A 27902-nucleotide genomic window follows, 5' to 3' on the forward strand; every position below is an offset into this window, starting at 1 on the left:
ATCTATCGAGAAGATCATATGGTTCTTGTTCTTTCTTTTATTAATGTATTGCATCATATTGACTGATTTGCAGATGTTGAACCAACCTTGCAGCTCTGGAATAAATCCCACTTGATCATGGTGAATAATGCTTTTAATGTACTGTTGGATCCTATTGGCTAGTATTTTGGTGAGAATTTACACATCTGTGTTCCTCAGGGATACTAGTCTGTAATTCTCCTTTTTGTTGGGGTCTTTGTCTGGTTTTTGGGATCAAGATAATGCTGACCAAATAGAATGAGTTTGGAAGTTTTCTTTCCATTTCTATTTTTTGGAAGAGTTTCAGGAGAATAGGTATTGATTCTTCTTTAAATGTTTAGTCGAATTCCCCTGGGAAGCCGTCTGGCCCTGGGCTCTTGTTTGCTGGGAGATTTTTGATGACTGCTTCAATCTCCTTACAGGTTATGGGTCTGTTCGAGTTTTCTATTTCTTCTTGGCTCAGTTTTGGTAGTTTATATGTCTCTAGGAAGGCATCCATTTCTTCCAGACTGTCAAATTTCCTGGCATATAGTTAGTTGCTCATAATATACTCTTACAATTGCTTGTATTTCTTTGATGTTGGTTGTGATCTCTCCTCTTTCATTCATGATTTTACTTATTTGGGTCCTTTCTCTCTCTCTCTCTTTTTTTTTTTTTTTTTTTTTTGGATAAGTCTGGCCAGGGTTATCAATTTTATTAATTCTTTCAAAGAACCAGCTCCTAGTTTCATTGATTTGTTCTACTGTTCTTCTGCTTTCTATTTCATTGATTTCTGTTCTGGTCTTTACTATTTCTTTTCCCCCGCTGGGTTTAGGCTTTCTTTACTGTTTTTTTCACCTGCTCCTTTAGGTGTAGTGTTAAGTTGTATACTTGAGACCTTCCTTGTTTCTTGAGAAATCTTGTATCGCTATATACTTTCCTCTAAGGGACGCCTTTGCTGTGTCTCAAAGATGTGGAACAGTTTTGTTTTCATTTTCATTTGTTTCCATTAATTTTTTCAATTCTTCTTTAATTTCCTGGTTGACCCATTCATTCTTTAGTAGGATGCTCTTTAGCCTCCATGTATTTGAGGTTTTTTCCAGATTTCCCCTTGTAATTGAGTTCTAATTTTGAGCATAATGGTTTGAAAATATGCAGGGAACGATCCCAATCTTTTAGTACTGGTTGAAACCTGATTTGTGACCCAGGATGTGATCTGTTCTGGAGGATGTTCCATGTGCACTAAGGAAGAATGCATATTCTGTTGCTTTGGGATGCAATGTTCTGAATATATTTGTGATGTCCATCTGGTCTAGTGTGTCATTGAAGGCCTTTATTTCCTTGTTGGTCTTTTGCTTGGATGATCTGTCCATATCAGTAAGGGAGGTGCTAAAGTCCCCTACTATTATTGTATTATTGTTGGTGTGTTTTCTTTGATTTTGTTATTAATGGGTTTATATATTGGCTGCTCCCATGTTAGGGGCATAGATATTTAAAATTGTTAGATCTTCTTGTTGGGCAAACACTTTCAGTAAAATATAGTGCCCTTCCTCATCTCTTAATATAGTCTTTGGCTTAAAATTTAATTTATCTGATGTAAGGATTGCTGTCCCATCTTTCTTTTGATGTCCGTTAGCATAGTAAATGGTTTTCCACCCCTCTCACTTTAAATCTGGAAGTGTCTTTGGGTCTAAAATGAGTTTCTTGTAAACGGCATATCGATGGATCTTGCTTTTTTATCCATTCTGATACCCTATGTCTTGGGCATTTAGCCCATTCATTCACATTCAGGGTAACTATTGAAAGACAAGAATTTAGTGCCATTGTATTGCCTATAAGGTGACTATTACTGTATATTGTCCCTGTTTCTTTCTGGTCTACTACTTTTAGGCTCTCTTTTTGCTTCAGGACCCCTTTCAATATTTCCTGTAGGGCTGGTTTGGTGTTTGCAAATTTTTAAAATTTTTGTTTGTCCTGGAAGCTTTTTCTCTCTCCTCCTATTTTCAATGATAGCTTAGTTGGATATAGTATTCTTGGCTGCATGTTTTTCTCATTTAGTGCTGTGAATATATCATGCCAGTCCTTTCTGGCCTGCCAGGTCTCTGTGGATAGGTCTGCTGCCAATCTCATATTTCTACCATTGTAAGTTACATACTTCTTGTCCCAAGCTTCTTTCAGGATTTTCTCTTTGTCACTAATACTTGTAAATTTTAGTATTAAATGATAGTGTATGGACCTATTTTTGTTGATTTTGAGGTTGGGCTCTCAGTGTCTTCTGGTTTTTGATGCTTGTTCACTTTGCCATATTAGGGAAATTCTCTACTATAATTTTCTCCAATCTACCTTCTGCCCCCATCTCTCTTTCTTTTTCTTCTAGGATCCCAATTATTCTAATATTGTTTCATCTTATGGTATCATTTATCTCCCCTCATGGTCTAGTAGTTGTTTGTCTCTCTTTTGCTCAGTTTCTTTATTCTCTGTCATTTGTCTTCTATATCACTAATTCTCTCTTCTGCCTCATTTATCCTAGCAGTAAGAGCCTCCAGTTTTTATTGCACCTCAATAATAACTTTTTTAATTTCAACTTGGTTTGATTTTAGATCTTTTATTTCTCAAGCAGGGGATTTTATTTCTCCAGACAGGATTTCACTAATATATTCCATGCCTTTTTTGAGCCCAGCTAGCACCTTAAGAATCATCATTCTAAATTCTAGATCTGACATATTACCAATGTCTATATTGATAGGTACCTAGCTGTCGGTACTGCCTCTTGTTCTTCTTCTTCTTCTTCTTCTTTTTTTTTTTGTGATGAGTTTTTCTACCTTGTCATTTTATCCAGATAAGAATATATGAATGAGAGAATAAAATACTAAAAGGGTGGCAAAGACCCCTGAAAAATGTATGCTAACCAAATAGAAGAGACTCCAAGTAGGGGGAGAAGAAATTTTAAAAAGAAATAAAAAAAAATTAAAAATATATATGTGTTAGACTGGTGAAGCAAACAGAGCCACCCACTTGATTTTGGGTGTACTCTGGTCTCTTAGAGGAAACTACCTCCCAAAATTTAAAAAGAAAAACTTATGTATATACAAAAATAAGGATAAACATGATGAAGGAATGGAATATGACTGTAAAGATGAAAACTAAAAAAAAATTCTAAAAAGAACTAATTGATATGTTAAGTTGCTTGGAAAAAGAAAGAAAAAATAAAAAAAGAGGAGAGAATGTGCTCAGGCTGGAGACTAGAACAAAACCCTGTGCTAGACTTAGGGTATACTCTGATCTATTAGAAGAAATAATATTCCAAAAATTTTAAGAAAAAAAAACCTGTATGTATACAAAAAAATAAGGTTATATACAATGAAGGATAAAATATGACTATAATAAGAAAGGTTTAAAAAGGTTTTTTTTTTTTTAATTAAGGTATTGTTAAGATGAACTAGTTAAAAAACATTAAAGGAGGAAAGAAGAAAAGTTAAAAAAAGGAATAAGAAAAAAATAAAGTGGAAAAAATTCAATTTAACTTTGCAAGACTAAAGGATCTTGGGGAGAAAGCCATGAATTCCACAAATTGCTTTCCTCTAGCTCTGGAGTTCTGCTGTTCTCCTTGATCAGTGAGCTTGGTCTTGGGTGGATGTTCCTGTTGATCATCTGGGGGAGGGTTTTGGTGCAGTGATTCTCAAGTGTCTTTGCCTGAGGTGGAATTGCATCACCCTTGCCAGGGTCCAGGCTAAGAAATCTGCTCGGATTCGCTCTCGGGAGCTTTTGTTACCTGAATTTTTTTTTGTGAAGCTCTGGAGGACAGGAATGAAAATGATGGCTCCCAATCTCTGGCCCAGAGGAGCCAAAAGCTCAGGGCCCCACTCCTCCATGTGACCTCAGAGAAAAGCAGTCAATCACTCCTGTCTCCCTGTTCTCCGGCTGCGCTCTGAGCTCACCTGGCCTGTTACTGAGTGTTTCTATCTTTGTTGTACAACCCCATTTGGAGTCTCCAAACACTGCGGATTCCTGCTATGCTGCTCCTCCAGAGGAGGAAGGTGAGTCTCCCCAGATCTACCACTTGTGGAGTCCCTGCTCAAAGTGCAGTGGCCCGAGTATGCAGCAGATCACAGTTTAAGGTAACCCTGAGCTGAGAGCTCACTCCTTGGCTCTATCTCTGTAGTTGGCTTCCCTGCTCTTATACCTGGGAGCTCTATCACACTCAGACACCCCCGATCTTTCTGTGACCCTGTGGGACCTGAGACCACACTGTCCCCATGAAGCCTCCACCCCTGCTTAGCCTTTCAAGTGATGTCCCTCTTGAGTGAAACAGATTTCTAAAAGTTCTGATTTTGTGCTCCACTTCTCCACTGCTTGCTGGGAGCCGGCTCATCCCCCCGTGGTCTATCTTCCCATTGCTTCGGAGTCACTTCTCTGCAGGCCCTACCTTTCAGAAAGAGGTCAATTTTCTGTTCCTAGAATTGCTGCTCTTCTTCTCTTTGATATCCTGTTAAGTTTGGAGGTGTTCAGAATGGTTTGATATCTATCTAGCTGAACTCCTGTGACCTGATGTCATTTCAGTCTGCTACTTCTCTGCCATTTTGCCTCTTCCCCCTAAATATCCATTTTTGCCTTTCTTTTCACCAAATCTAGATTTTACATCTGTCTATAAAATACTTTGAAATTTACATTGTTCTTTACATTCATATAGTAGTATTCATTTTAATGGATATAACAAATCTTTGAACTAGTCTAGTCATTAGAGCTACTTGGGTTGTTCCAACTTTGGTATTACAAAACATGTTGTCTTAAATTTTTTGCACTTATATCCTTGCCATAATGTTCTCTAAAACTGATGAATCATTTAGCCTTTATCCTCAGACCTTTTCTGAGGTGAATAGCAATTCCATTTTCTTTAGGTCTGTTTATCTTAATGACCTGTAAATAACACTTGAATATGTATTACAAATCAATGCAAATACAAATTCCTTGAAAAATTCAATTCCTTAAAATCCATAATCTGCCAAATCTCATACAAGAAGTAGACAATCTATAAAGGCTTATATCTACTAAACTTAATTAATAATTACCCTTTCAAAACAGAAAGCATTGGGCTCAGGTATGTTTGTTGGTGAACTCTACCAAATATTTAATAACAAATTATACTAATTTTCTACAAACATTTTTAGAAGATAGAAGCAGAAAGAATACTTCTTAACTCATTCTATGGGGCCAACATTACTCAAATATCAAAACCAGATGAAAACATTACAATAAAAGTATAGACCAATATTTCTCATAAGCATAAATCTAAAAATCCTTAACAAAATGTTAACAAATTGTATCTAACAATGTGTATAAAAAATTATATACCACCATCAAGTAGGATTTATCCTGGGTATACGAGACTGGTTCAACATTCAGTAATCTTCATTTTTACTTTATTTTACTGCTTAGATTCCCCCTCAGATGGGTCATTTTTATGTAAATACCTTGATGCCAGTGGAAGGAGGACGATGGTCCATTAACCAACCTAAAACTGCAAGAAAACCCCTGTTTGCCTCTGTCAGCAGTAAATCCTAAACACAGAATTGAGAGGTCATAGCTGTCCTGAGCTTTAACTAATGTTTCAGAATGTTGCTGATGAATAAATTTATCATTATTTGACAAAATCCAAAAAGCACTCATGTTTAAAACTTTCAGTAAATTAGGCATAGAAAGGACCTTCTTCAACTTGATAAATTATATCCACAACTAGAAAAACAAAACAAAACAAAAACCTATAGCTAGAAATACACAACAGAATGAAACAAAAAACTTACAGCTAAAATCATCTCTAATAATGGGGCACGGAAAGCTTTTCTTCCAAGATTAGATAAAGGCAAGATGTCATCTCTCTCTACACCTTGTCAACATAATACTGAATGTTCTAGCTAAGGGAATAAGACAAGAAAAGGAAATAATACAGAGGTCAAAAATAGACCCAAACAAAGTAGTCAATTGATTATTGACAAAGAAACAAAAGTAGTACAGTGGATAGTCTTTTCAAGAAATGATGATGGAACAACTGGACATTCACATGCAGAAAAAAATGTAGATACAGACTTTGCACCTTTCACAAAATTTAACTAAAAATGAATCATAGATCTAAAGGTAAAATGCAAAACTATAAAACTCCTAGAAGATAACCTAGGGAAAACTCTAGATGATCTTGGGTATACACAACACCAAAGGCACACAATAGAAATAATGAATATGGCTGGACTTCACTAAAATTAAAAACTTCCACTCTATAAAGGACAATGTTAAGAAAATTTAAAGATAAGACCTTGACTGACAGAACATATTTGCAAAAGGTGCATCTGATAAAAGACTGTTATCTAAAATATTTTTAAGGGTGCCTGAGTGGCTCAGTCAGTTAAGCAACCAACTCTTGATTTCAGCTCCAGTCATGATCTCAGGGTTGTAAGACTGAGTCCTGTGTCAGGCTCCACACTGGGCATAGAACCTGCTTAAATATTCTTTCTCTCTCTCTCTCTCTCTCCCTCTGATGTGTGTGTGTGTGTGTGTGTGTGTGTGTGTGTGTGATCTTAAAACTCTGTAAGAAAACATATATCACCATCAAAAATGGGGCAAAGCCAGGCATCTCATCAAGGAAAATATATAGTTGGCAATCAAGCATACAAAAAGATGCTCTATATCATGTGTCATGAGGGAAATGTAAATTAAAATAATGAGTAACACTACACATCTGTTAGAATGGCCAAAATGCAGAATAGTGACAAATACTAAATGCTAGCAAGTTGTGGAAAAAGAACTCATTTACTGCTAATGAGAATGCAAAATGGTACAGCCACTTTGGAAGACACTTTGTTGGTTTCTTACAAAACTAAGCATACTCTTACCATACTATCGTAGTCATTGGTATTTACCCAAATGAGCTGAAAACTGATGTCCACAGAAAAATGAGCCCATGGATATTTATAGCAGTTTTACTCATATTTGCCCAAACTTGGAAGCAATCAAGATGTCTTTTGGTAGGTGAAAGGATAAACTGGTAGATCTACACAATGAAACATCACTTGATGCTGAGAATAAATGAGCTATCACACCATAAAAAGACATTGAAAAACCTTAAATGCATATTACTAAGTGAAAGAATGCCATCTGAAAAGACTGCTACTATATAAACCCAACTATATGACATTCTGGAAAAGGCAAAACTATGAAGATAACAAAAAAATTAATGTTTTTCAGGAGTAGGGTGGGAAGAAAAATGAATAGGCAGAACAGAGAGGACTTCTAGGGCAGTGAAAATATCATTATATATTATACATTTGTACAAACTCATAAAATTAACAACACCAGGAGTTAACTATAATGTAAACTTTGGACTTCAGATGATACAATGTGCCAGTGTAAGTTCATAATTACAACAAATGAATCACTATGTTTGGGGATTTTAATAATGGAGAGTCTATGCATGTGTGAAGACAAGGGGATATGAAACATCTACACCTTTCCTTTAATTTTACTCTGATCCAAAAACTGTTCTGAAAAAAGTAAAGTATTAATTTTTAAACAATGATCCAGAAATTACACATGTTAGTTTCCTCACACATCTTCAAAAAGAAATTAATAACTTTAGCCTTGAAAGTTTTTCTCTAGATATTTACCCAGCTAACATGACTTATCTCTGAGAAACTGGTAAATGTTCTCTACTGAAATTCACTCCTATCTATCTGGCTTACTGTAAAGCATTTTGCTATAAAGTCAGGTTACCTCTAAGAACTCTTTGAAATTAAAAATCACCTTAGTAGACTCATCATGTAGGTTTATAACACTATATTAAAACATTAATAATATTTACATGGTAACTCAAATTTAATACCTCATTTATATAATTCTCTACTGTGTTCATAATATGGCTTGTGTGAATCATTTAATTATAGGAAAAGCTTGGTGGTAAATTTTAATTCTATATTTTGTTTTATAATCCCTCAATATAACATTTAAATTGTCTTATGAAATTATTTGCCAATATTTGTATACTTTTGTTCAATTTTACTCTTTACTTTTCATTGACCTTATATTTGTAACCACGCATCACTGCTTCAAATATAGAATTTTAGTAAATACTTTAAGTATTTCTCAAAATGTGGTCTATAAGTTATACATAATAATTTCATCTAAGGCATTGGTAATCAAGAAAGGACATCACACACATGGGACAAACCTCTAAAATACTTAAATATATTGATGTAGAAGCTGTGAAGTGGTGTTTTTATCCAGTCTCTGGCAATTTCAACTTGAGTGTCCTTGAGAAATTCTTCCTCATTATCAAATTAAGACATTTGCATTTATAACCTCAGATGTAAATTCAAACACTACAAAGCAATGACTCTAAAAAGAGGCTATCCAGTCTGTGTTGTATATGATTACCAATTTTGGTTGTAATCTTTAAGAAAGGAGAATTCTTATATGAGTTTTTATTTATTTAGATGCAAAACATGTTTTCTGTGTCCAAATATTGTTGACTTGGTCACTTGCAAATATTCATTCTTCCCCTCTGTAAATCTTCTAAGGTTAATACTTAGAATATCCCTTTCAAAAAACATCATTTAAAGGTAACACTGAAATAACTATGACATTGATGGTATGTATATGTATATTTCACATTCCAAAGGGGGTTGTATTGGGTATGAATTATTCAGGGAATTTCAACTAAGAAACTAGTGGCAAATCAATTGTGGTAGAAAGTGATGGGACTTGATTCAGGAAGATGAAGCAAACAAATGCTGGTGGGGTTCTTTAACATTATGAGTGAACCAGAGACTATAACAAGCCAGAAGGTGGAAATACATTCCTAATTAGAAGTTAGAAACCATTGAGAGGGAATTTGATCTTGATACAGTGGAGCTAACCTATTATCTGTCATTTAATTGGAGAGAAACAATGAGTATTAAGTTCACCAGTAAATGGAGTTCTGGTTAAAATTTTATTGAATTTGTTCTTGTCAAACTACACTTGCACATTACTTTCCCTGCCCAAAAATCCTCTCAACCTTCCTCTTTGTCACCTTCATCCTTCTTCTGTTCCTTTTTCTTCCCTCCTTCCCTCTCTCCCTCCTTCCCTCTATTCTTTCCTCTCTCTCTTCCTTTTTTCCTTTCTTTTTTTACTTCCCTCCCTCCCTCCCTCTCTTCCTTTCTTCATTCATTCTTTCTTTTTCCCTCCTTAACATGTTAATTTTCCCTTCCTTTTAACAGCTAGATGTGATAAATAATCTAGAAGACTTAGATTTATTTTTTTCTTAATAGCTTGTCAGTAACTTAGTGTAAATTGTATCCCAGAAAGCATATATACTAGTAACCTCCACACAATTTTTTTCATTTTCTCCAGGAAGACCCACTACATTATGTGAGATTATGGGAAAAGCAGAAATTTGGCTAATCAGGACATACTGGGATTTTGAATTTCCTCGTCCATACTTACCTAATTTTGAGTTTGTAGGAGGGCTGCATTGTAAACCTGCCAAACCATTACCTAAGGTAGGTCTATTATGTGGAGGATTTCTTTTGTACCTTATGATATAATGTTGATTTTTCTTTAAAGTGTACTGCCTCAGTAACAGGAAATGCTATTTATTACTCCAACTCTACAAATCATAGGGGTTTCTTATGACTGATATTACCTTTTTTGGACTTCACTTTGATATTTTGGCTAAAGGAAGAAGTGATTCAAGGGGCAAGTTAAAATATCAGTGTGTTTACAGTTTGGGTACTAGACTGAAGCAACAGGAAGCCAAAGTCTTCAAAATTACTTAGGAGATTCCTATAGTTTTCCTAACAAGAATGATGGAGTTATGAATTGGGAAAGTTACTATGATTGCTTAAGTGATAAAGATGCTTTCATGAGAACTCTCACATAGATTCCAGAGTTTCATCAGTAAGAAGTAAGTGTTGACAGAAGATATGAAATCAGGTAGCACTTCTTGGAAATAGTAATTGTTACCAAGATAAAAATTAATTTAAGGAAAAAACTTTTTTGAGATGAGAATGATGAATTCAGTTTTGGACCTATTCACTTTAAGGAGCCAAAGAAATTTTCAGGTGAATATTTCTAGTAATCATTTGGGTAATACAAGGTCTAGGTTTTAGCAAAGAGCATTAGAAACAGATTAGGAGTCATAAAAATAAAGAAGTCATAGGACTTAGAGACCCGAACACTGAATTCTTTCTTTAAGATCATGATGTCTGTTTTTTCTGAAATGAAAATGGTACCACATTCCAAAGTCACCAACAAATAAATATGGACAGCCAAAAATGTTGGAAGAGGCCATATTGAGAAGTAAAAGGAAATAGATAAACATGGCAAAAAATATTGGAATATTGTATTTAACTATCTTTAACTACTGTTATCAAGGGATTGAGGAGGCGGACACTCATTTGCTTGGGTTGTAGATAAGTGAACATAACCTCTGTAGAAGACTGTAGGTTAAATAGTGTTCTCAGGATAGTTTTTGATTTCTATTTAGGGTAAGATGCATATTTAAGTTTAAATTTTATTTTATGATTCTGAATATGCTTTTCTTACCAGTGAAGTTGTAGCTGCAGGTCAGCTCTATTGAGTGTTATTATGGCAAAAAATAAACCAATATCTAAACAAAGGTATAGAAAGAGGGCATATTCTTTGGTTCAGTGGAAAATACCCCATGCCACACTATTATATTCATCTTCCCATCTTCACTTTTCATATACACAGTTTCACAAAACAATTCAAACATGTTTTACAAGAGGGGGGAAATTATTCCATTCCAAACCCTGTTACTAATACAAACATTTGGGCAATATGAACATCAATCACAGCTTATCCCTCTGATGAAAAAATAATGCCAGTCACTGCACACACAGAAAAAAAAGCAATGAAAGACAGCCCAGGGGCACCTGGGTGGCTCAGTGGGTTAAGCCTCTGTCTTCAGCTCAGGTCATGATCCCAGGGTCCTGGGATTGAGCCCCGCATCGGGCTCTCTGCTCCGCAGGGAGCCTGCCTCCACCTCTCTGCCTGCCTCTCTGCCTACTTGTGATCTCTGTCTGTCAAATAAATAAATAAAATCTTAAAAAAAAAAAAAAAAAGGACAGCCCAAACAAGGATCCAACTTTTAGATGTGTAAGTCTTTTTATATGTACGTGTGTATGTGTGTGTGTGTGTGTGTCTGTGTGTGTTTATTTGATCACTCTCTTAGGGAGAGGAATCAAAATGGTAAAATACCAGTTCCTGGGACTTCAAAGATAGTCTCCTAACATTATCCAAACTAAAAGAGCAGTCAACTTTTATTTATGACATCATCCTTCTCCTAGTAATTTTATTAGCCTTAAATTGAGAAATACATTGATAAATAAATAAATATAACTGAGAAATGAATAAATATATTGAGAAATATTGCAAGGAAGCCACAAATAATTGCACAGGAAATGCATGACACATCTCTAGAAGTTGGTATTCACATAAATTAGAATGCAAAAGATCTCAGACCAGACTTTGCAGTGCCCAACTTGCACAACTATAACTGGAGACCCAGGGGATTTTATTTGTAGAGAAGTTTCAAATTAAGGTACGTCAGCTATTTGTGGGAAGATAGAGAAGCACTGTTTCATAAATGTTATCATGATTTAAAAAATAGAAGTTTACTTTTAACATGTATTACTATATATCTCAATTCTTTAAAAAAAATCATTTTTAGCCCCATTAATCAGGAAAGAATAAACACGAGAAAAATATCCTGAATGCCTAACAGGGAGTTAGATTGATTTATTCATAATTTATTGGCTATAAACTGACATGATACACATTTTAAAAGCCTAGTTAGAACCCTTTTTTGGGCTTCCTTACAAGGAATATTTTTGAGTTTGCAAACATCTCTGCTGGTTCATAAAATTAAGCCTTGAGGGCAAGATTTCCATGAACCACGAAAAGAGCTGTCTCTTATTGCTTATTCACTTTGTATTATGGTTTGGCTCTATGCCTTTATTTGTGATCACTTATTATATATTTAAGCCACAGTTTTCCAGAAACATATTTCCTCTTAAAGATACTAGATGGTTCTCTGTGGCAGAAAACAGAACCAGTCTAACATTTCTGACACTTCTCTTGACTCTGCTATTTAGAAGAATAGGTGAACTCCCCCCCCCGCCCCCGCCATGATCCTACATGTTTGTGATAAAGAGAATTTTATCATTGTAGGAAATGGAAGAATTTGTCCAAAGTTCAGGTGAAGATGGTGTTGTGGTGTTTTCTCTGGGATCAATGGTCAAAAACCTCACAGATGAAAAAGCCAATCTCATTGCCTCAGCCCTTGCCCAGATTCCACAGAAGGTCAGTACAACTTTGGGTCCTGGTGAATAGCTGCTTTGCCAATTGGAGTGAAAATGTGACTAACAGTACCTTTTCTAGATCAGAGCTGAAGCACTGAACATAACTGGTACCACCTTCAAATACAAATTCCTTAAAACATTAAAATGGTCTATTGAGGCACATGTAATCATTTGCTTAGTAAGCCTTTGCATTATTATGGAAATACATCTCCTTATACGATCATTTATTTTCAGTGAAATAGAGATGAAAATGTTAAGATTCTGATAACTTTTTGCTATTTGAAATCTTATGACCTGCATTGAGTACTCCCCCAAATTCTCAAGTGTGTTAGCTCCAAGGTCCAGGAAAAGAGAGATGTTATACACAGAGTAGATAGGAATTATGTTCAAGGGTATATTTTCTATTTTTAAGTTTTATTGACAATATATCAAGATCTAGTTGATTTAGAAGTAGAAGCCTAGACCTTCTAAATTGGAATTTCTACAGTTAAAAACAGTTAAAAATCCTAATATTATTATCAAACAATATATATTTTCTGATTTATGATATTCAATTTACTTTAGCTTTGCTGTCATTATAGTTCCAGATTTCTACTCTTTATATACACCTATTTATGGAATACCCTAGAACTTTTCATGTTGGTATATTAGTTCAAATATATAAAACTCCATAAAGATGAGCATACTAATTAGGTCTGTTAAGCCTTTGAATTTTTATTTCTAAACTTTTTTTTTTTAAAGTTGGCCACCTGAGAATATGGAGAAAAGGGAACTCTCTTGCACTGTTGGGAATGCAAACTGGTGCAGCCCCTGTGGAAAAGAGTACAGAGATTCCTCAAAAAGTTAAAAACAGAACTACTCTATGATTCAGTAATTGTGCTACTGGGTATTTACCCAAAGGATGCAAAAATACTAATGCAAAGGGAAACATGCACCCCAATGTTTATAGCAGCTTTACAATAGCCAAATTATGGAAGCATTATATTTATCCATGGACAGATGAGTGGATAAAGAAGATATGGTATTATGTAAGTGATGAACCACTAAATTCTACTGAAACCAATATTACACTACACTATATGTTAACTTACGAAAATGTAAATAAAAATTTGAAAAAAAAAAGATGTGGTAAGCATACACAATAGAATATTTTTTCAACCATAAAAAAGAATGAAATCTTGCCATTTGCCTTTAGCTCCATGAATGGAGCTAAAGAGTATAATGCTAAGCAAAATAAGTCAAAGAAAGACAGATTCCATATGATTTCACTCATATGTAGAATTTAAAAACAAAACAAATGAGCACGAGGGAAAAAGAGAGAAAAAAAAATAAGAAACATACTCAATTATAGAGAACAAAATGATGGTTATTAGAGGCGAGGTGGGTGGGGGGATGGGTTAAACAGGTGATGGGGATTAAGGAGTGCGTTGTCATGATGATCAGTGGGTGAGGTATGGAATTGTTGAATAAAATAAACACTTAAAAATAAGTTTGCCATCTATTAATATTTAATCTGAACTTAGTCTTACAGAGCTCCCCCCACCTGCAAAAAGTATATAACAAAAGGCTAACATCCTAACATGATACTTCATTAAAAAATGAAATAAAGCAAATTTATTTCCTCCCTCGAAAACTATAGAAAGTGCTAGAGAAAGAAAGAGGTAGGAAGGAAGGAGGGAAGGGAAGGAGGAAGGAGAGGGAGATAGAGGGAAGGAGAGAGGAAAGAAAGAAAGAAGGAAAGACAATCATTCAACAACCAGACAACAAAAATTTAAAACTAATTACAGTTTTGGAAAGCATTATAATTGAAACATGAAAGTTAAGATAGCCTTATGACATTAATAAATTCACACAATATTCATGTTTATTTTAATGCTTTTTAAACCCCCGTGCTCTGATTGATGAAACTAGTCTTTCTATTTTATATACCTTCACTTATAATCTCATACCTCAAAACTTTTAAGTGATAAATATAAAAATGATAAAACTATACATAATAGATTAGTTCAAGCCCTTTTTGACAGGGTTGATATAAACAGACTTACTATATCTCCATGTTTGCAAACTAACTCTTATGTCCATTTCTCTATCACATAAAGTAGTAGTGGGCCACATGATTTATAAACTCTACAGCATTAAGATGACCTCACTATGTGTTTTTACTTGCAAAATTAAAGCACTATCTTTGACAGGTTTTATGGAGATACAAAGGAAAGAAACCAGCCACATTAGGAGACAACACTCGTCTCTATGATTGGATACCCCAAAATGATCTTCTTGGTAAGACTGAGGGAAAGAAAACTGTACTTTTGGATAATGGACAAGTAAAGCAACTGTTCAACAGCAAATAATTCAATAAATATTTAATAGTTTAAAATGTCACATTTTAAGTTAAAATTAAAAACACAAAAAACAACAAATGTTGTAGAGGATATGAAAAAAAGAACTCTCTTGCATTGTTGGTGGGAATGAAAACTGGTGTAACCACTGTGGAAAACAATATGGAGTTTCCTCAAAAAGTAAAAAAAAAAAAAAAAAAAAAAAAAAAAAGAACTACCCCACGATCCAGTAATCACACTGCTGGGTATTTATCCAAAGAATACAAAAACACTAATTCAAAGGTATATAGGCACCCCTATATAATAGCAGCATTATTTGCAATAGCCAAGATATGGAAACAGCTCATGTCCATTGACTGATGAATGAATAAAGAAGTGATATAGATAGATAGATGATAGATTAGATAGATGGATAGATAGATAGATAATAGATATATAAATCTATTGATTGATCTGTATATGTAAATAATATTATTCAGCCATCAAAATTTTGCATATGCAAGGAAATGTATGAAGCTAGAGTATAATGGTAAGAGAAATAAGTCAGAAAGATAAATACTACATGATTTCACTAATATGAATTTAAGGAATAACAACAACAAAAGACAGAGCAAAAGAAAAATAAAAGAGAGAGAAAGTTAAATCAGGAAACATACTCTTAACTTTAGAGAACAAAATGATGGTCATCAGAGGGGATGTGCATGGGAGAATGGATAAAATAGGCAGTGGGGATTAAGAAGTGCACTTGTGATGAGCACTGGGTGATGTATGGAAGTGTTGAATCACTATAGTGTACGCCTGAAACTAATATAACACTATATGTTAACTATACTGGAATTTAAAATAAAATTAAAAAAAATAAAGCTAGAAAAAAATAAAATATCACATTTTACTTGCAGTTTTAAAGCAGAAATAATTGAGAATTGACAGTTAATTTTATAGACTCAATGCTTTCTTTGATTCACAAAAGAGCATTTCAGTTAAGACTCTCATTACTATTCAAGTTTTAGTCTCAGTTCAGATATTTCCTTCTCAGTAAAGTCCTTCCAGACAAGGCAGAGGAAGCTAATTCCTCCCTACTTTCCTGAGGTCATAGTTTTCTGAGATAGCAAGAGCCCATGTGCTCTCAGAAGAAAATGCTTTCTTTGTTGAGTTAATCTATTATAATTTCCCCCTATGTCTCCCTAAAATTCTGTTACCTTATTATAATGAAATCCTCACCCCATTCCTAAACTAGGTCATCCCAAAACAAAAGCTTTTATCACTCACGGTGGAACCAATGGGATCTATGAAGCTATTTACCATGGGATTCCTATGGTGGGACTTCCTATGTTTGCTGATCAACCTGATAACATCGCTCACATGAAGGCCAAAGGAGCAGCTGTGGAGGTGGACATAAACACAATGACCAGTGAAGATCTGCTCAATGCCTTGAGAACAGTCATTAATGAACCTTCGTAAGTATTACTGTTTTTAAAGGTTTACCATTGATTATGCTACCCATCATACTTGGAAGTGTTCAATGACTCATGATTTTGTTAACAGATTTAATTTCAAGTAACAACTATAACATGACCAATATGAAAACCACTTTATTATTTCATTTTCCAAACATTGAAGTAATTTGCTGAAATTGGGGAAAAAAAACTATTACTTCAAATATTTTATCAACCCTTTTTTTTCAAAATCAATCATTTTAATGATCACATAAATTCTTAGATATTTTTTTGAACAATCTGCTTGTTCATAGAGACACAAATATATATACCTATTTAAAGATTATAACCATTCAGTAAGTACAAAAGTGGAAGTGACAATTCACTTTGATAATGATAATTCATTTATCATTCAAAAATGGCCATCATTGGGGTGCCTGGGTGGCTCAGTGGGTTAAGCCTCTGCCTTCGGCTCAGGTCATGATCTTAGGGTCCAGGGATGGAATCCCGCATCGGGCTCTCTGCTTGGCAGGGAGCCTGCTTCCTCCTCTCTCTCTCTCTCTCTCTCTGCCTGCCTCTCTGCCTACTTGTGATCTCTCTCTCTGTCAAATAAATAAATAAAATCCTTAAAAAAAAAAATAAAATAAAATAAAATGGCCATCATTAACATTGGCTATATATCATTCATCACTATATGCATATACACAGGGAGGAGAGATACTGAGTTGGTAATAACTTTATAAATACTGGTTATTACTATGTATGAATTCTTAAACAAAATTTTGAATTTTGTCTTAAAGATTAATTGAAATGAATCTATAAACTATATTTAACTTTAGGTACATATCATTATATCTTATTTTTTTCTCTGAAAAATCTCATCAAGATTAATAATTAATACATGAATCCAGTTTTAAGTTCTCATTTTTATGCATTTTTGATTTTAGCAACAGTTGAACTGCCATAGAAATAATCTCATTTCCAAAAAATAGAAATAATCTCATCTCTAATATGTACTACTTAAGATTTTAATTTGTCAATATTTAGCCGCTTATTTTCCTCAAATTTAGCCTTTTTGCTTTATCTTAAAGGAATCAACATTTGCCATTAATTCTGAGATTCTTTATTCTAAAATATTTTAGAATCATTCTTAACTGAATATATTATATGAAATTTCCTTTCAATAAAGACTCATGGATATCAAATTTCCTGAGATCAATTTTAACAATATTTTCTGATTGCCTTAATATAAGAATGATATCTCGGGGCACCTAGGTGGCTCAGTCATTAAGCATCTGCCTTTAGCTCAGGACGAAGCCCTGTGTCGGGCTCCCTGCTCCCAGTCTCCCTCTGCCTGCTGCTCTCCCTGTTTTTGTTCATTCTCTCTCTGTCAAATAAATAAATAAAATCTTAAAAAAATGAAAAGGAAGATATCTCACCTCTCTGAATATAAGATATTTAGCTCTCTCTTTTCTTCAGAATTGTGTAAATATGACTCATGGTCTTCTGGCTTTAAATCCTTCTATAGAATTTGAAGCCTGTCTGATCATTTATGTTTGTTTTTTTTCAGTCTGGAAAAAAAATTTTTTTTAAAGTGTAGAAACCTAATTAATGATGTATATTGATAAGTTATTTTCTATATTTCCCCTGGGTTATAGTATGTTTTTTCAATACTGTTAATTTGGAATAAAAATTATTTTTCTTCTCAGAAATTTTTTTTGTTTATCAAAATGTTTGTTGGTTTTACTTTTTATGTCTATTTCAGAGACACCAAATTTCAGCATTCTATATGTTAAAATATTTTGGTTTTGTTCTCTATCATTTTCTAAGTGTCCTAATCATTTTCTACTTTTCTTAATTCACTGAGATTTCCTCAATCCATTAATTAGTAAATTTATTCTTTGACATTAGAAAATTACAGTTTCTAATTTCATTATTAATCCTTTAAGAGGTATTTTTGTCAATTTATTTCAACAGCTCACCTATACCCTTTATCATCAGTTTTTGTTTTATAACCTAATTTTTAAATCTTTTATTCATAACCCCTGCATTCTTTTTTTTAAAGATTTTATTTATTTATTTGACAGACAAAGATCACAAGTAGGCAGAGAGGCTGGCAGAGAGAGAGGAGGAAGCAGACTCCCTGCTGAGCAGAGAGCCCTATGGGCAGCTGGATCCTAGGATGTGGGGCTGGATCCCAGGACCCTGGGATCATGACCTGAGCTGAAGGCAGAGGCTTTAACCCACTGAGTCACCCAGGTACCCCAAACCCCTGCATTGTTATTTTACTTCAACTCTCCTCTTTTTTGAACTATGTATTATGCCTAATTACATTCTAAGCCAACCATTTTTATGGTTCTTTCCTAATATCATGTGTTATCAAGGCATATTTTTCATCTAGATTTCCCAGTAGTTACTCCGAATGTGTGTAAGTGCCTTATATTTAAATTTGTTTCCACGTTATCTCAGACTCAATTATTTTCACTGAGAGGCAAAACTCAAAGGATAGTTCAAACAGCCCATTTGTATGGCCTAATGCTGAGATTCAGAAGGTAGATAAGAAGGTCAACTCAAATTCAATTTTGTGTAGCTTTTTTTGGTGAAACTAATCTATGTAAAACCATCTATTCTAAGCCCTACTTGCAGAGTATTTTAAACAAAAGGGTCAATGTATTGCTCTCCAAAAGGGAATCTTTGCCTTGATTCCAAACTAAAAATTCAGTGCTAGTAGTCTGTTGCTGCCTCTCACACACATTCCAATCAAGTGACTTTTATTAAGATGAATGCTTAAGGGGCACCTGTGTGGCTCAGTGGGTTAAAACCTCTTCAGCTCAGGTCATGATCCCAGGGAGCCTGCTTCCCTTCCTCTCTCTCTGCCTGCCTCTCTGCCTACTTGTCAAATAAATAAATATCTCTTTGTGTCAAATAAATAAATATCTTTTTTTTAAATATTTTATTTATTTATTTGACAGAGAGAGATCACAAGTAGGCAGAGAGGCAGGCAGACAGAGAGAGAGAGAGGGAAACAGGCTCCCCACTGAGCAGAGAGCCCGATGCGGGACTCAATCCCAGGACCCTGAGATCATGACCTGAGCTGAAGGCAGTGGCTTAACCTACTGAGCCACCCAGGTGCCCAAATAAATAAATATCTTTTAAAAAATGAATGTTTAAGTCATAATTTTCAAAATATTATAGATATCATTATTTCAGGAGCTGGAACTAGTGTTAAGAGCTTCAATTAGGCTGACTATGATTTTCTGTTTCTCGTAAATGATGATCTTGATAGCTAATGCATTAGACTATTATTGGGTTGTTACTGCTGATAATTTGGTTCATTTTACTAAATAAGAGTAAGTTCTGTAATTTTTCAGAACTCTACCTTATTTCATGGAATGCCATTAAATTTTATTGTTGATTTGAAAACTATTGATGCAAAAGACAGAACCATAAAGACTCCTAGGATTTTCCAAGAAAATACCTAAAATTATTTATTTTAAAATATCTTGGGACACCTGGGTGGCTCAGTTGGTTAAGCGGCTGCCTTCAGCTCAGGTCATGATCCCAGCGTCCTGGGATGGAGTCCCATATCGGGCTCCTTGCTCAGCAGGGAGCCTGCTTCTCCCTCTGCCTCTGGCTGCCACTCTGTCTGCCTGTGCTTGCTCACTCTCTCTCCTTCTCTCTCTGGCAAATAAATAAATAAAATCTTAAAAAACATCTTAACATTAACTGTAAAACTAATTCTAACTCAGAAATCATCTGGGAACAATAGAGTTTAGTATAGAGTGTATATCTGGATGTATTTGTGTTCCATTTATTACTCCTTAATGGAATTCAGGAACATAAAAGATTATACTTAAAAACATAAACCATAGTAATTTTAATTACTTATAATATTTTAAGATAAATGGCATATAACATTAGTGTACAATAAAATGTTAAATAGTCATTTTAAATACAAGTATAGACCTTTCTTATTTATAGGAAAGCATACTTTATTTTTATTTAGATTCACAAGTAAATGTTTAGCTAATATATATGTACTTCAGAATTTAAATCTCTAACTATAAAAGGAGAAAAACTTGAACAAAAATATGATTTGGAAAGACAGGCTTTTACTGCTACTGTAGTTTGCCTGGAATGTTTTAGGGTGAATCAGGTGAAATTTTTCAATCCAATTAAAAGAGTATGACTATTATTCCTCACTGCATGCATAAAAGAACACAAATAAATTATCCCCTCCTACTGGATCTAGCATACCATGTTCACTGGTGAATGATGACCACACTTCTTCTCCAGTCCCAAAAATGGCTAACTCACACCAGGACATCTCTTCACAAATCACTTACATTCCATCATCTTCATGTCCCCAAGCTGGAAGGCTTATTTATAACAAAACCAAAAGGTGGGGCGCCTGGGTGGCTCAGTGGGTTAAGCCGCTGCCTTCGGCTCAGGTCATGATCTCAGGGTCCTGCGTCGGGCTCTCTGCTCAGCAGGGAGCCTGCTTCCCTCTCTCTCTCTCTCTGCCTGCCTCTCTGTCTACTTGTGATCTCTCTCTGTCAAATAAATAAATAAAATCTTAAAAAAAAAACAAAACAAAAGGAAATACACTAATTCTGGCTCATTAACTAGATTTATCTTCAACTGAAGATAAAACCTGCCTTTCAAAACATACCATAACCATTATTGTTTGAGAGATTAGAATTAACTCCATACAACCACTGCTACTTTGATGCCTCATTGATTGGGGACTCTAATTCTAGTAAAATATTTCTATCATCTTAAAAATTCAAAGTTCCATATCCTTGCCATTTCCAAAATTACCCTAGTATCTTTACCAATCTTGATATTACCAATATAGACACTGTCCTTTGCATTACAAAGACACAATGTGTGCAATGGGGGAATTATCACAGTGCCAAGATATTAGACCCTGCAGAAATGGTTTACTAGGGATGCCTGGGTGGCTCTGTTGGTTAAGCCGCTGCCTTCGGCTCCGGTCATGATCCCAGGGTCCTGGGATCGAGCCCCGCAGCGGTCTCCTTGCTCAGTGGGGAGCCTGCTTCTTTCTCTGCCTCTGCCTGCTTGTGTTCTCCCGTGCGCTCGCGCTCTCTCTCTCTCTCTCTGACAAATAAATAAATAAAATCTTTAAAAAAAAAAAAAAGAAAAAATAAATGGTTTACTAATGTCAATTATCAGCTTCTTGTCTGTCATCATGAAGTAGCCAGAGCTTAAAAACCATGTTTATGGAACTTCCTATGGATATTTCTGTACAATATTGGGTTATTCAGTCTTGATTTTGGAACAAGCCTGGAAACTACACACAATATCAAAAGTTCTCCTTGGAAAAATTACACCATACATGTGCAACACACCCGTTTCATTTTTTATGTCTGCATTTCACCACATTCAGTATGGAATGTATTTCTTCTACATCCTCCTTTCACAATTCTTAAGATGCTATGCAACCAACAAATTTCATGTCTCAGCAAGAGTGAATTTTTTCTCAATTATTATCTATGGTCTTTGGCTTATATAACATATAACAGGTATCAGGTATTACCCATAATGACAACAAAAACTCTCTAATTTCCTATTTTTGCCTACCAGTTATAAAGAGAATGCAACAAGGTTATCAAGGATTCACCATGATCAACCTGTAAAGCCCCTGGATCGAGCAGTCTTCTGGATTGAGTTTGTCATGCGCCACAAAGGAGCCAAACACCTGCGGCCAGCAGCTCACGACCTCACCTGGTTCCAGTACCACTCTTTGGATGTGATTGGGTTCCTATTGGCCTGTGTGGCAACTGCTATCTTCTTGGTCTCAAAATGTTTTTTATTTTCTTATCGAAAATTTGGTAAAACAGGAAAGAAGAAAAAGAGGGAATAGATCTTTCTAAGTGTGGCAAAGGCCTTGATAGGCAATCCTGTTCATTCTAGCCACAGTGACCTTAATGAAAACAGATTATCTCCATCCTATTTTCAAAATTCCCATTCCTCTACCTTAGCCTAGAGATAAAGCCTAGAATTCAGCACAATCATCAACTAGTGAACATGTCCCAGTGTTCCTTTGCCTTTTCCCAGATGCCTATACCCTCTTATTTTTCTGACACAGGGACACTAATGATTTCATGAATCTTCTATTTCTTTATGCTTAACCTTAAGAATATGCTGACTAACAATATGCTGAATCCTGAGGAGTGCACAAAATGTTAGTTGAATGGGATGGATGTAGGGAATATAGAAGAATAAAATTCACAACTTCCCCAAGAATATACAAATCAAGGAACCACCGTAGAAGATTACTATGCTATAAGAAGAGTAATTATTTCTTTTTTCATAGAAAACAAGCCCTTCTGCTTGTCCAAAGTTATTGGGGTTAGAGCCTAAATTGATAATAACTGTTATAGTGCATCAAAGTAGGGAAGGTCTACAAATTCCATTCAGTACATAGATAATTATGGCCTGTGTACCTGCCTGCAATCAACTAACACTCTTGTGTGTCTTTTAATGCAAGGGTCTGGGGACTGCCCTCAAACAAAAGAGATTAATTGAGTTATTATTTTTTCTCAGGGACAGAGAATGTCAGCAATATCTTAAAGGTGATCAGATTATTTATAGAGGAAATAATTAAGAAATAAAGAAAAAATTATATGAAATTTTTAATTAACATTGATAACATTAAAGTGAAATGTCAATTTATTATATTGAAAAATCACTAATGTCCATAATCTATAATCACTCTTTATAATCAAAGATTTAGTTTTCTAACAAAAACAAATAATTACTTGGAATATAAGATCATTGTATTATTTTTCAGTCTGTATCATTTACAAATTTAAATTTATCAATTAAGTATTATGCCAAGGATGTAAGATATTAGCAGATTTGTTTGACTAATGGCATGCTTTAGTAAATATTTATCATGGAAAACACTAATTAAAATTCATATTTGAATCAGCTCTGCATTAATTTAACAAATCAAGGCTGTGCTTACTTTACCCCTTATAAACTTAATGACATATCGTAATAAAAGTTTTAATTTCAGTATTTCTTGTATAATTGAGGTGATAAATGACATCTATTGGCTTACAGAAAATTTTGAAATTCATATTCATGTTAGTATGGCATATTGAAAATTACTTTCAATTTAAAAATAACTGCATGACATATAGGAATATGTATTTGTTTTTGAATATGTACATTACCAAAAATGCAAATAAATTCTTAAATTTTTTTGTGAAGGTTAAAAATGTATTTGTTAAATGTTAACATTTTTAAAAGGTGATTCATGATGATGTGTTTTGACTTTTACGATTTGATTATGTCCTTAGAAGAGTTGTTTATCTTTGCTTTATCCCTAGTATATTTTCTTTTTTTTTTTTTTTAAGATTTTATTTACTTATTTGACAGACAGAGATCACAAGCAGGCAGAGAGGCAGGCAGAGAGAGAGAGAGGAGGAAGCAGGCTCCCTGTGGAGCAGAGAGCCTGATGCGGGGCTCCATCCCAGTACCCTGGGATCATGACCTGAGCCGAAGGCAGAGGCTTTAACCCACTGAGCCACCAATGTGCCCCCCTAGTAGATTTTGTACTGGAACACAGCAAATGGCTTAAGATCCAGTGAGAGGAGGACTAGCCATTCATGGTGTTGAGCACCACCCAAGTTCATGCACGCATTTGGTTTCTGAGACTGGCTACCCACAACACAGAGATTTGTTTCTGCACAGATACAGTCCCTGCTCACCTGCTTTCTTCCCTCTTGCTGATTATCTACAGTTTTCTTCCTTTGCCTGAATAACACCAGAAGGCAGCTGGCAAAAATTCCTGGGTGATACCAACTGCATTAGTCAGTCTAACTGCAGCATATATTTGGATAATAAACAAACAAATAAATAAATAAAAATAATATACACATATGTATATACACAGTGAGAATGAACTTTCGTTAGCAGTCATTTGCAAAACTGTTCGGATGAAGAAACTCTCATCCTTAATAAGCAGAAACCAAGTCTCATAAACTGGAGGACTGTTACATAGCTCTCACATTCTCAGGTCTTGGAGCTATTCAGGAGGCTGCACTTAATACTTTTACTTATTTTGTTCATAGACATTCCTTGTTCCCCTTATCTTCTGGCAGCATCTCCTCTGGTTAGGATTCTTTACCTGACAGAATGATCCAAAACTTCAAGCACTCCAAATTAATGTCAGCGGCCAAATTTATCTTTGGTATTTTGAACCTGTGACCACAGACAAGAGAGTAAATGAAGATGATCTATCCCTGGGGGGGAATCATTCCATTGTTTGGAAATGCAACTTCCAAACCACCTGTCTCCAGGTTGTAATAATGGAAAATAAACTTGTCTAAGGGAAACAGTGAGGCATACTTGTTAAGGGACTCTTTCCCACTTTCAACCCCTTGAGATCTGAACATATGTATTCAAAATAAAATACAAAAGGCCTATATATTAGGTTAATGATTTGAAGCATACACTGCATCCTTTAAGATAAGGCCTAAAATATATAGGATATTGTCTTCCAACTAAAACCCTGAAAAGCTCTCATTAGCTAAGGGGGAATTTGGTAAAAATCAGCAAATTCTATGAATATTAGACTGTTGCATTTCCTTCATTGTAAATATGTTCCCTGGTCATGCACAATGTTAATATCAACACCAACATTTTTACTAAGGTTTCATGTGCACAGTTTGTGATCTGGCAAAAACACTGCAGAGAAGGTGAGAGGGAAATCTGTTATTTGGAAATTCTAACTACTCTTATGAAGAAAACAATGGTGCGTCATCTAGGATGGAAGGTAACCAAAACAATTTTTCTACTTTTTGGCTAGCTAGAACACTTGGGAGTTTACTATATTGGGAAGGAAGTGGGGGTGATCCCTGTTATTAACAAATTAAGGTGGAGTAACCAAATGAGCTCTGGTGAGGTGAAGTCCGTGCCATGTATTCACACGTAGTTTCCACCCCAGTCTCCACCACTCTTTTGTGCATGAGCTTTAAGATCAAATTCTGAAGTGTCTGGAAAAAGACCAACATTTGCAGGACTGCTTATCCAAACCACCTTATTATTTTTTTTTAAAAAGAGATTGTGTTTATTTATTTGAGAGAGAGTGAACAAGGATGGTAGAGAGAGAAGGAGAGGGAGAAGCAGACTCCCCACTGAGCAGGAAGCCTGAAACAGGGCTCTACCACAGGACCCTGACACCGTGACGCAAGCCTAAGGCAGATGCTTAACTAAAACCACCCAAGCACCCCCAAGTCACATTATTATTGAGACAGTTTGTCTGTAGCACATGGATTCTGGAGGGAATTTCCAAAGAATATGAATATATTCATAATCTATGCAACCTCCAAAAGGTTTATTCACATACTTCTACCTCAAACCTTCTTACAGGTTATTTCCAAATCTTTGACAAACCAGTCAATCCATTAGTCTTTGCCTATGAATCTATAGATCTGTAAAGCAGACCACCCTTTTTCTCCATAAAAATGGAAACATATTGATATTCTACCGATTGTAAAGATTATGTTCCACCACTAACATTCAGAGACCACCTTGAGGGGAGCTGTAACAATGGCTACTTTCTGCTGCTGTGAGAATATGTGTACTCACACATAAATTGGGATGTATGAGAATGTTTTCCCTATTTTCATTTTGGAATCCTCTTGTGAGTCTGAAAGTGGGGATTGACAGGTTTATTTAAAAATACTGGTAGGTTACATGGAAGTCTAAGCCACCTGCAGAGACAATTTATGTGTATTTCTGGAATTGCTCTGACCTATTCTCACTATATTATATCTGTTTAATTAGAATGTTGCTGCTAATGTTCTGTCATATTTTTGTTGTTACCACAGCATAGACCATCACAAGTAGCATGGTTATTTGGTGCCTATGGTTAGGTATTCAGTCTTAGCCAGGGCTCAATTAACAAGCCAGGGGCTGTTTTTTCTGTGGATGAGAGATACCAAGAAAATAGTCATAGTTTTGTTTCAAAATCTTTGGATTCTCTTTTTGGAGTTTGTCAAAAGTATATTTAACATTGCTATCTGCTATAGCATGGAAGCTACACTTGGATTTTCTTTTCTTTTTTTTTTTGTGGTAATTTAAAAACAACACATGGGATCTACCTTCTTAACAAAATTTTAAGTATACAGTACAGTGTTATTAACTAGAAGCACAATGTTGTACAACAGATCTCTAGAATTTGTTCATCTTGCATAAGCAAAATATTATACTTCTTGAACAGCAAATCCCATCGACCTAACCTTCCAGCCTCTGGCATCTACCACTCTGCCTTTTATTTCAATGAGTTTGATTACTTTAGATGTCTCATTGTAAGTGGAATCATGCAGTATTTTCCCTTCTATGTCTGACTTATTTCACTTAGCATAATGTCCTTCAGTTTCTTCCATGTTGTACTATATGACAGGATTTCTGTCTTTTTTAATGCTGAATAATATTCATATACCACATTTTCTTTATCCATTCATCTATCAATAGACATTTAGGTTTCTTCCACATCTGGTTTATTGTGAATAATCCTACAATGAACATGGGAATACAGATATCTCTGATTTCAATACTTTTGGATAAACATCCAGAAAAGGAATTGCTGTATTATATTTAAAAATTAATTTTTAATTTTTTGAATAAGGTCCATACTATTTTCAATAGTGGGTACATCATTTTCCTTTTCCTATGTATTATATTACATACATTTACATTACAACAGTGCTCAAGGATTTCAATGTCTCCACATCTTTGCCAATGCTACTGCTGCTGCTGCTTCTTCTTTTTTTTTTTTTTTTTAATAATGGCCATTCTAACAAGTGTGAGATGATGTCTCATTGTGGTTTTGATTTGCATTTCCCTGATGATTAATTATGCTGAGAACCTTTTCATATACATGTTGGCCATCTTCTTTGGAGAAATGTTTATTTAGATCTTCTGCCCATTTTTAAATCAGATTCAATCACTCAGTTTCCATATGGATAAAAAAGTCACCTAAAGTGTTTCAACAGGGACATTTTATTTTTTAAAATTTTTAAACTTAAATTCAATTAATTAACATATAATGTATTACTTGTTTCATGGGTACATGTCTGTGATTCATCAGTCTTATATAATACACAGTGCTCATTACAACATATACACTCCTGAATATCCATTATCCATTGCCCCATCCCCCCACCCCATCCCCTCCAGCAACTCTCAGTTTATTTCCTATGATTAAGAGTCTCTTATGGTTTGTTTCCCCCTCTGACTTCACCTAGTTTCATTTTTACCCTCTCTTCCCCTATGATACTCTGCCTTGTTTCTTGAATTCCACATATTAGTGAGATCATATGATAATTGCCTTTCTCTATTTGACTTATTTCACTTAGCATAATATCCTCTAGTTCCATCCACATCATTGCAAATGGTAAAGTTTCATTTTTTGATAGCTCAGTATACCACATCTTCTTTATCCATCCATCTGTTGATGGACATCTAGGTTCTTTCCATAGTTTGGCTATTGTGGACATTGCTGCTGTAAACATTTGGGTGCATGTGCCCCTTTAGATCACTACATTTGTATCTTTGGGGTAAATACCCAGTAGTACAATTGCTGGGTCATAGGATAGCTCTATTTTCAACTTTTTGGGGAGCTTTCATACTGTTTTCCAGAGTGACTGCACCAGCTTGCCTTCCTACCAACAGTATAAGAGGGTTCCTCTTTCTCCACATCCTCACCAATATCTGTTGTTTCCTGAATGGTTAATTTTAGC

At 34.9% G+C, this 27902-nt stretch overlaps 1 protein-coding gene across 5 annotated transcripts in view; it reads left to right on the forward strand.

The window, feature by feature from the left end:
- UGT2A2 (UDP glucuronosyltransferase family 2 member A2) overlaps positions 1-23334 on the forward strand; it is a 63286-nt gene extending 39952 nt beyond the window's left edge. For 3 of the 5 annotated variants that reach the window (XM_032846145.1, XM_032846059.1, XM_032845982.1), the window contains exons 2-6: positions 9376-9524; positions 12217-12348; positions 14540-14627; positions 15924-16143; positions 21730-23334. In XM_032846145.1, the coding sequence (XP_032702036.1) occupies positions 9376-9524; positions 12217-12348; positions 14540-14627; positions 15924-16143; positions 21730-22009 (869 nt within the window). In that variant the 3' untranslated portion in view covers positions 22010-23334. The remainder of the gene's footprint in view (positions 1-9375; positions 9525-12216; positions 12349-14539; positions 14628-15923; positions 16144-21729) is intronic. The other 2 variants (XM_032846226.1, XM_032845892.1) reach the window with 1 other exon arrangement.
- The last annotated feature ends 4568 nt before the right edge of the window (positions 23335-27902 follow it).

This window comes from Lontra canadensis, unplaced genomic scaffold (genome assembly GCF_010015895.1).
Source record: "Lontra canadensis isolate GAN:19392208 unplaced genomic scaffold, GSC_riverotter_1.0 scaffold1, whole genome shotgun sequence".
Lineage (NCBI taxonomy): Eukaryota > Metazoa > Chordata > Mammalia > Carnivora > Mustelidae > Lontra > Lontra canadensis.